The 11124-nt window shown below is 32.4% G+C and overlaps 1 protein-coding gene across 2 annotated transcripts; it reads right to left on the bottom strand.

Moving 5' to 3' along the window:
- Positions 1-733: 733 nt before the first annotated feature.
- Positions 734-10444, bottom strand: LOC132738931 (large ribosomal subunit protein mL46-like). 2 transcript variants are annotated; one of them, XM_060726552.1, is made up of 6 exons: positions 10288-10444; positions 4256-4481; positions 3681-3820; positions 2841-2989; positions 1910-2032; positions 734-937 (listed from the first exon to the last, which is right to left on the bottom strand). In XM_060726552.1, exons 1-6 carry the CDS (start codon positions 10358-10360, stop codon positions 785-787), a joined length of 864 nt encoding a protein of 287 aa, XP_060582535.1. In that variant the 5' UTR covers positions 10361-10444; the 3' UTR covers positions 734-784. The 2 variants fall into 2 exon arrangements, with proteins under 2 accessions (XP_060582535.1, XP_060582536.1); XM_060726553.1 differs by lacking the exon at positions 10288-10444 and adding an exon at positions 7651-7838.
- Positions 10445-11124: the final 680 nt, after the last annotated feature.

The raw sequence follows: 11124 nt of genomic DNA, 5'->3' as shown, positions 1-11124 counted from the left end.
ATTGTAAATGTACATTTGTATGACCAAATGGTAATGGTTGCCAACTTCCAATCACTTGCCCCCTTACTGCTGTGAATTTGAATCTCGCCAGTGACTATTTTATACAAGAAAGCTTCCCAGGTGGGGAACAGGTTAGTGGTTCTATTCAGTTGTGTGCTCGTACTTGCAATAATTTCACAGGTTTTCCTCTTCCGGTAACGCTGGAAAGTGGTCATATGAGCCGTACAGTGTGGGCTTAATTTGAAAGACAACTAACAGCTTCTCAAGTAGATCACAAAAAGGGCTGTGGCATTTGCCAGTCTTCTTTAATACCAGGAGCTGTGAATCAAGCTGGTACTGTTACTCATTTCACAATCAGATATAGAGATCTTATAAATCTATGGTAGACTGTAGCTCAACTTGAATACCCCAAATTCAGCATGGCAAAAGGTTTATGTGTTACTTACATGATTGTTTCATCGCCTTCATCAGATGAATTCCGTAGACTTATCCTGCTCATTTTTGAATCTGTCCATTTTTAAGTGTATCAATATGGAATTTTACAATTAGCTAGCCACTAGTATAGAGCCTGGTCAGACTGCAAGGGTGTGCTGTCTAGCCTGGCTCTATACTGGTGGGAAAGGCTTATCACTTTATGTTCTAGCAGGTTATAGGTTAAAATCAAATAATTTTACAAGCAATTATTAACAGTATTCGCTATACATAAAACAGTAAGTAAATAACAACTTACAAAGACTGTAATTAAATTTTATTGTTTTAATGACAAATATTTTGACATTTTTATCTACAAATCTATTAGAAATTCTTCGATATCTTCTCGGTAGTCCGGTAGGAAATAATCTTTTAATTCATCAATTGTGACCCATTTATATTCTGTATTGTTATTGGAACATAATTCCACATCACCACCCTGGTAATTTGCTTTGAAAAAGAACAACTGAAAGAGAAAGAGACAGCAACGGAAAATGACAGTAAGTTAAGAAAAAGAAAATGCCAGAAAGCTAAGAAAAACCTGATTCTATAAAAAATATACCTTGGCTTTGATATTTACTTTGATATTGATTATAACTATAACCATATAGTTTCTCAAAAAGTTAACAGTATGGAAATCATTGTTTCATAAGCAATAACCTCATAAAAGAGGTTTTACTTTATACAAATACCTTTGAATTGTTACTGTATCTGAAATACCACCTATATTTTTATATTCTTTACTTTTGCATACCAGATAGGAATGAAATCAATAATGTTTTTTAACTTCTAACCATCCATCTGAATTTGTATAATGGACTTTGCCCTGCTTTGAATTCAGAACAGTCCATTTTAAAATTTAAGGGATTTCAATAACAAAAGTACAAAAAATTAAGACAAGTTTGAGATGCCAATAGTATAGAGTCTGGTCAGACTGCCATTAATATTTCATATAATGATTCTTAGCCCTTTATCTGCTCAATTTTTGAAATGGACTAGTCCAGCCTGTCCATTATCAATTTTAAAAATATCAAGATAAAAAGTTATAATTAGACAGTCAACAGTATATAACCTGGTCAGACTGCATGGACATGCAGGTGGGCTTGGCTCTTTTCTCTTGTAGCAAAGGTTTACCATTTTTGATTTGTTTAGAGCTCCAACATTAAATTCTGTATTTAACTGAGCATGATGTATATTACACCTGTCACTTTTTTCGATGAGTTATGTTTGGTACCATGATCTGAATTGGTCTGACCATATTTGGCACTAGATTAGGCACTAGGTTACGTGTACAAGTAACTATAGCATGTAATAGAATGTATATGGCAGAAATATTAAGTTATATAAAAATATATTTTAACTGGTTCTGAACAATGTTTGGATTTACTTTTATGCAAAAAGCAGCAGCCCAAAGAGTATGAAAAATGGAAATTAATACCTTCACTCCATATTCATCTTCACTTTTTGGCAGCTTGTATCTCGTGTAACCACATGGAGCATTTCCAATAAATTTAGCATTTATAGAACCTCCACAATGTGTTGATAAAGCTCTCTCTGCTGCCTGCAGTAATACAAGAAACATTTTCATTTATGGTTTTGTTTTGAACCCTTAACCTGCTGTACTTGTGCAATGGATTTGTCCTATTTTTAGTAACGAATGTCACTAATGAGTTATAAATAGCTCTCTGGAAGCGATTTTTAAAGAAAACTTAGCAGTAATATGATGCACTTTACCAAGGTAAAATTACTGAAATACTTAGTTTGAAACAACACAGAATTGTTTTTCCAACAGAAAATAAAAGCTGAAGGCAGCTTTAAATGATGCATGGAAGAGCACTTGAAAGGTTTTCCTTAGACCCTAAACCAGCAAAGCTGGGAAGTCAGTCACTACATGACATCTACAGTCCAAACAAACTAGGGCTGTCATTGAATATCACAATATTGATATATCATTGATATTCATCATTTGATACAATATTGATACAAGCTAAAATTTATTTATTTCTGTTCGTGAATATACCTCTCTATTTTGAATAAGAGAAGTCACTTTTTTCCAGTATTCTTGGCTAACTTTTAACTCTGATTTAAATGTAAGCGACAAAATTAACAGAAAAAACAAACTTTCTGTTAGTTTGTAGTATTTGTAATGTCTAATACAAGCATGCATAACACCATGATCCCAATTTATAACACAATGAAATTTTAAAATGTTTTTCATTGTATCTACTGTCGAAGTCGATATATCTTCGATATTTGTCTCTCGATACATCAATACAAAATTGTCCATCAATGACAGCCCTGTAACAAACAAAGATTCACTAAATGTCTTTAGCAACAGTTTTAATATAGTTAAAAACATGTATATATACCTCTCTCATAGACTCTCCATCTTGTCTCAAGATCTGAGGAAAGGCCCACTCTGCCTTTGTGTCGTCTCCCCAATGTTGCTTAGTGATGAGGACTAATCTTTTATCTAATTTCCTATTTGGAGATGTCATGTCATTATTTCTGTCAGCATCTAAAAATAAAAGTAAAAAATAAAATCTATGTTACTTATTACCTTTAATCTGCTGAATTTGCATACTGATTCATCCAACTTTCAATTTGGAACAGTTCATTTTAATTGAAATTTGAGCTGCCAACTACTAACAGTATAAAAGGTTGGTAAATCTGCACTATATTGGTGGCTGGTTCCTACTGGTTCAGAGTTATTTTTTTTATTTAAGTGGGTTTGTAAAATAAGGTTTGGTTAATTTGTAATTTGTATAAAAGTGTTTGATTTAAGAGACAATCTTTCAGGAATATACATGTACTTGTATACATGTATTTAGTTTGGGTTGTTTTTCTGGTTTTTTATGCAGATTTAACACATGCTATGTGATCATACCTCAGCAGACAATTCACCCAACCTGAATTCTTGGATTCCTTACCCTTAATTACCAATTTATCTTGCAAGTGACTGACTTCTAATCCCACATGACTTCAGAATCAGCTGTGAGAGACAAACCACCATTAGACACAATATAAGAGATCACCTTTCACAGAGAAATTAGGCCTTGCTCAACAATAATACAATTCTTTTTCAATTAAGCCAGCGAACATACTTGTAAACATGCAAGAGAAATAACACGTTTATTTAAATGCTGTCTGTCCAGCTTAAAAAAAAACAACAAAACAATTTATAGACATTTCAAACTGGCACTGCTCACCTGTTATTCTATCAGCAAACTCAAATTTGTCCAACTCTTTTTGCCATTCATCCTCCATCTCCTCCGCAGTTAGAAGTTTCTCCTCTACCACCTTTTTCTTCACTACTTCCTTCTCTTCTGTGGGCTCCATCTTCTTCTTCCTGTATAAAATCCAATGAGAATCAGAAATGACTTACACTGACAGAGGTACTTTTATAATTACATAAATCATTAGCAGTACAATTACAAAAAATAAGAGCCGTGGACAATTGTGTTTGACTATTCTCAGTGCTTGATAGTAAAACAAGTGCCTGGGTTTATGAAGTTCAAGAATGAAGTTAAAATTTAAAAGGCCCAGGGCCATAAGTCTCTCCAAATCTATGTAAGACTAATGGGTCTTGTATACTGACCTTTATGCTCTTAAATAAGTGTGTGAGGTTGCAACCCATTGCATTCATTACTTGCATGCAAAAACTTAACCAAAGTGTGATGCAGATGCCTAGGTGAGTACAATAGCCCTCCCTACTCTTCAAATAGTCGAATCCAAGCCCTGTATAGATAACTACATGTATTATTATAGTAAAAACTGTACATACTTTTCTGCCAGGTTTTGTAATTCATGATCAGATAGCAAGCTGTTGTTGATCTCAATCTCTGTAAGATAATCTTTATACTTCTGTTCAAATTCATTTAGAGGTGTAGTGATCACTGGGTAACGTTGTAGGCACACAGCACTGTGAAGCTGCCATGTTTTAGCCTTAGCCACACCTACTGCCTGACTGTATCTTTGAAGTTGACAACAACCACAAGTCTTTGATAACACTGAAAACAAGAAAGCATTATCAGCTTAAACATATTACTGGACACAAAGTAGAATTGTTTCACTTATAGGCCCTAACTTTAGACTGCCCATTATGCCTCAGAAATGCTATCATTTTTATTTCTCAAAATCTTTTTATTTTGAGTATCTTGTTACAGTTTAAAAAACAAGATTGCATTTGAGAAAAATGCTATGCCACCGCATGGTTCAAATTTCATAGCTGTACACCAAAGGACAAGAAAGTAGGTCACATCATCAAAATCTAGGTCACCTGATATCAAAGTTCAATTTTACAACTAAAACTGTGTACATGGTCAAAATGTCATTGCTGTACATCAAAGGACAAGAAAGTAGGTCACTGTCCCCTTGGGCAAGGCATAATTTTGACCTAAGGGTTTAATTCAAAACAATTTTGATACAGGTCCACCAAACAACATTTCAAGTCAAATATCTAAGCTATAGCTTTCTCCCATTCAGAAAACATTTGTTTTATTTTCTGTTTTTACTATGTGTACATAATGAGAATCACTGCCCCCGGGCAGGGCCAATTTTGACACCAGGGGAAAATTTTGAACAACTTTGGTAGAGGACCTATAAATGATATTATATATCAAACATCAAAGCTCTATGCCTTGTACCTTCAGACAAAAATATTTTTTATTTTTTCACTATATGTACATAATGAAAATCAATGACCCCCGGGGCGGAACCAATTTTGACCCCAGGGCTATAATTTGAACAATCTTGCCAGAGGTTCACTACACAATGTTTCATGCAAAATATCTTAACTCTAGCCTTTGTAAATTTAGAGAAGATGATTTTTTAAGTTTGTACTATATACATATAAGGAAAACCTATGGCCACCAGGGGGCGGGGCTAATTTTGACACAAGAGGCAAAATTTGAATAACTTTTGTAGAGTACCTTCAGATGATATAATTTAACAAATATTAAAGCTCTAAGCCTTGTACCATCAGACAATAAGATTTATTTATTTTTTACTATATGTATATATTGAAATCAATGACCCCAAGGGCAGGGGAAAAATTTTGACCCCAGGGCTATAATTTGAACAATCTTGCTAGAGGTTTACTACACAATGTTTCATGCAAAATATCTAACCTCTAGCATTTGTTAATTGCTAGAAGAATTTTTTTTGAAGTTTTTACTATATACATATAAGGAAAACCAATGACCCCCGGGGCGGGGCCGATTTTGACCCCAGGGCTATAATTTGAACAATCTGGGTAGAGGTCTACCAGACAATGCCTCACACAAAATATATAAGCTCTAGGCCTTTTGGGTCTTTACAAGAAGGTGTTTTAAGTTTTTACTATATGTACATATAGTGAAAATCAATGACCCGGGGCGGGGCCGATTTTGACCCAAGGGCTATAATTTGAACAATCTTGGTAAGGGTCTACCAGAAGATGCCTTATGCAAAATATCTAAGCTCTAGGCCTTTTGGGTTTTTACAAGAAGGTATTTTAAGTTTTTTCACTATATGTACATAGTGAAAATCAATGACCCTCGGGGCGGGGCCAATTTTGACCCAAGGGCTATAATTTGAACAATCTTGTTAGAGGTCTACCAGACAATGCCTTATGTAAAATATCTAAGCTCTAGGCCTTTTGGGTCTTTACAAGAAGATTTTTTAAATTTATTCTTATAATTCCTTTTGGTTGCCATGGCAACCAGATTTCTGCATGGAATGAAATTCTTTGAACAACTTTGGAAGCCCTTCACCCAAGGAACAATCCTGCCAAGTTTGGTTGAAATTGGACTAGTGGTTTTTCACAAGAAGATTTTTAAAGTTCACTATATAATCTATATAACACACACACAAACACACACACAAACACACACACACACAGGTGAATCGCTATATGCCACCGCATCGCAGATGCTGCGGTGGCATAAAAAGTTATTTGCCATATAAATGAATTATCGCTGGCCCTTTTGCTTTGTTGGCAATTAAAATGAACTAGTATTTTGTATGGAATACTACTTTGTTTACATTTTGCTACCTTTACAACACATTACAGCATGTTCAGTGCTACTTTCTTCAGTTGTTAAACATCTAACATGCTCTAAATCTATTATAAAAACATTATTTAACACACATGTTTGACATTTCTAAAGAATTTAATAAATATGGATTTCTGAGGCATAATGTGCCTTTATTTATTCATATATTTTTTTTTATATTTACATTCATTCATTTTAATTATTCATTTGTTAGTTCATCTACTTGTAAAACCACTGAGGGCATTGTAAGGTAAGGTAAGAGTTTGTGGTATTCATTCTGTAAAAAATTATGGGGTTACAAAAGAACAAAGGAATAACTAAAAAGAACAATCTATGAAGGATGTGGGTCTGTCCTGTCATTTCTTTGACTATTTATTTTCACAGAGTTCTACTAAACACGAAAACTTTAAATATCACTATACTGGATCAATAAATTCAGTAAGTTCAATTTTGTTGAGGGTTTATATTTGTCTAAGTAATAAAATAATATTAAAATTTCAGCCAGGCATGGGATTTAAAAAAAGAGCTGGAGATCATACATGTGATAAAGTATGATGTTATGGTGATTATACTTACCAATCTTATCAATATATTGTAATTAATATTATTATTTCTTGCTTGTGTAATATGCTAGGTTGTGAAAATGCTATGAGGGGATAACAGGGGAACTGAGCTTTATTTTACCTTCAAGTTGTTCCTGGTCAATGTAGGCAACATTGCTTTTATTTTTACACTTAATATACTGGTACATACTAACATACTAGTGACACACTGGAAATTGATTGCTACACACCAATATTCTGCTAGTCACTCACAATTCATGTAAATCCTGATTTGTTCCTAATACAGAAAACCTGAAGTGTACAATATACATGTATCTGTCCACTGTAGGTATTATTCTAGAACCCTTATACTGGCTTCCTATGACGGTATATCTGAACTTTGGCAAATAGGTTGGAAGCCCCATTTTTACAGCACAATTGAGAAAGTTATTTAAATAGCTTTTTTTCAGTCTAATACTTACATTTTGTCTAGTTCAAGCATCTAGAACATTGGATACTAATGATCAAAGGATGTATCGTGGACAAACCAGTTTTCAAACCTCTAAGCATTCAAGAGGTTGGGTGAGAGATTAGATACTTACTCGAGAAGTGTTGAAATATGTTATTGAATAGGTTCTACTTTCATGCCAGTAGGTAAGTATAAATCATATTCGGCATTGCTGGGTAAGGGTATTGTGGGCAAGGATTTTATCATCTGATGGCGGAGATCTACGATTTTTGTGACAATGATGTATAATTTAGAATGCCAGACGTTTCACTCGCAAGACATTTCACTATTGAGATGTTTCACTCCCAAGACGGTTCACACCTAGACATTTCACTCCCGATTTGTAATTGTATGGACATTTCACTCCCATTTTTTTTAATGTTTATAATAATTTAGGAAAGTTAACAAATATTTTTTTCATTTAATATTTTGAGGAAATTAAATTTTATGTTTTATTTTTATTGATATTGAGGGTATTTTTAATAAGAATTTATGAATTTGAAGAAGAAAAAATGAAATGTTACAGAATGTGTAAATAATATAATCTAAACAGTATAGCATCTGCTCAGAAAAGAGAATTTTGTTCTGTTTAAAAAGTGTTTTGAATAATTCATGTTAATAGGAGTGAATATATTTGTTTCGATGAGGACATATGATAAATTATTAGAAGATTACTCATTTAATTATGGGTTGAATGATGAGTGGTTTAAATGAAAAACAAATTTCTAAAATTTTATTTTTTAACAACATGAGAAAATTCTATTTATAATAGATTAAAAAAGATTATAGAATAACAAAAAAAATATTACATATATTTATTATTTTTTGCAAGTCTAAAACTATGAAATGCAAAAGAAATGTGTATAAAATCAAATATTCTTTTAAATTATTTATTTATCAATTTATTTAACAGAAGCAGAGACATACATATCTATGTCTCTGACAGAAGCCATTACAAACTTATGTAATTGTGGTGTTAACAGTAATCTTGTCACCTAATTAGTTGTATAAACACTGAGACCATCAACTAACAGTTTGACATCACTATTAAATTAGTTGTATGAACAATGCACTTTAGCATCAACAGTTTACTAATCAGTTGTTTATTGGACTCAGACAACAGCCACATATAAAAGAATACAAAGAATATCAAACATTAGACAGTGTGCAAAATAGAGCTGTAAGATACTTTTTAGGATTACACAGATTCGCACCTGTAGCGGCCATTACAGGGGATATCGAGTGGTTACCAAGCAAATTCAGAAGGTGGATAAATATGCTACGCTATTGGAATAAATTAATGAACATGGACGACCAAAGACTACCTAAAAAAGTTTTCACTGCAGACTATAATATATGCCAAAGTAATTGGTCTAACGATATTAAACAAATAATGATATCGTTGGGTCTCAGTACCTATTTTACAGAAAAGAGACCAGTTGATTTAAAACTAGCAAATGAAAAAATATTAAGTCTGTTTAACGAACAATGGTATACCTCTGTACAAAATAGCCCAAAACTACGAACATATAAACTATTTAAAACAAATTTTAAAACCGAACAATACATAGTATTAAATTTAGAGAAGAATGAACGCTCGATGTTAGCACAGTTTCGGTGTGGGATTTTACCCTTAAGAGTAGAAACAGGACGTTTTATTGGTGAAAATGTAAACCAGAGAATATGTACATTCTGTGACCAAGAACAAATAGAAAATGAAACTCATTTTCTCGTAGAATGCACAAAATATGATAATATAAGACAGCAAGTGTTCGGGGATTTATTGTCAGATCCATCCTATATTAATAAAAATAAAGAAGATAGACTGAACTTTTTAGTAAATGAAAATGCTAGAAAAACAGCAAAATATATTGTGAAAGCTTTTATGTTTAGACGAAGCCTTATATACTCCTAGCGATTTGCACAGAACTTATATATGTGTATCACTTATATTTAATGCCATCAATTACTCATATATCTAATTGATTAATTTACTTGATAATTATGAAAGTGAAAATATACTATTCTATGTACATCGTCCATATATTTGAAATTGAACTTGTACTATTATGTTTAATATTTGAGAACTATACATAGATACTGTATTAAATGTCAACAGTGACTAATAGGCCCATGAGGCCGGGTGTTTTAAATACCTTTATTAAAATATTTGTATATGATTATATTGTAAATAACACATGTCACTTTAATAAACAATTTACCTTACCTTACCTATAAAAAAGGTATTGGGAACAAAAACTTCTCCAAAATGTTGTATTTATCTATGTCTCTGATTTAATATATATACCAAAATCAAATAATATTTAATCAGATAATAAGATATAAATAAATTGTATAAGATTATCCAATCAAGCAAAAAAGCTAAATAAACTTTAACAATTATCATATACAAACTTACTGAGACAAAGTGAAATCCCCTTTAAGTTTTTAATTTATTTTTATTATAGTATATCACAAGTATCAGAATAATTTTGGCATAAAAAAGGAGTGAAACGTCTTCAAGACATTTCACTCCCACTTGGGAGTGAAGCGTCTTGGTGTGAACCGTCCCAATAGTGAAACGTCTTAGGGTCTACCTATAATTTATCCGAACTATATTTTGTCCGAATAAGAGTAAAAAAAGTCAAAAAACGAATTAAAGACATTCTACCAAGAAAAAAACATAGGTTACGTCTGCAATTTAATTTGCGGATTTACAATCATACCCTACCGGTTGCATTCTTTGTTAATGTCTTCGTATAACATGAAGAAATCAGTCGAGAAACTTTCAAGGGCGCAGACATCTTTGATCAGTGTATTCAAGGCGCTTGTCTCCCTACTTTGTAAGATTTGATTATAATAAACATACACTCCTAAACTAAAAGTATATAGAAAAGGCATTGAACTGCATTTTTTTTTCACCGATTAGCCATGCGAAAATCAAATGATATTTGCCCGAATAATAAATTTGTGAAATTCTAATAACAGTTTTGACAGGAGAATTAATTATATTTACATCTACAGCATTCAATCTGCTGTCAAGCATTCTACTTAAGAAGAGATAAGATAAAAAGTTACTAATGATCGAGATGTTAATTTAATTTAAGTATTACACATTTATACATACAAATGGAACGCACGACGGGGTGTCATGGTAGTTCTAATTAATGTATTGATAAAATTTCGTTATTTCATGAAATTTTTAATAGCACTTAAATGTTTTACTAGTTTTATTGCTATAATGTATAAACTGTAGAAGCTAGGTAACAAAGATGAAAAAATATATTGCAAAGTTTTAACCTGATTGGAATATATATATAGAATGTCGGTTTCCGATCTATAAGGCAAAGCAAAGTAGGATGAACATCGTGATGCAGCATATGTAAAGATTTCCATGACGTCATAGTGATTAGCGCCCTTTGTTTCAAAAACTAAAAAATAAACCGTAAGAAAAAAAAATGAAAATATTCAATGTTTATATACATAGAATTAAGGTATTACCACCCTAATGGGCACTATAAGGAACTAAAAAATTGACACCATATAGGTCAGATATATACCTTAAAGT

Source organism: Ruditapes philippinarum, unplaced genomic scaffold, assembly GCF_026571515.1.
Source record: "Ruditapes philippinarum isolate M1 unplaced genomic scaffold, ASM2657151v2 ctg3002_1_1_1_1, whole genome shotgun sequence".
NCBI classification, from domain to species: domain Eukaryota; kingdom Metazoa; phylum Mollusca; class Bivalvia; order Venerida; family Veneridae; genus Ruditapes; species Ruditapes philippinarum.
This window is presented reverse-complemented; position numbering and strand designations above follow the sequence as displayed.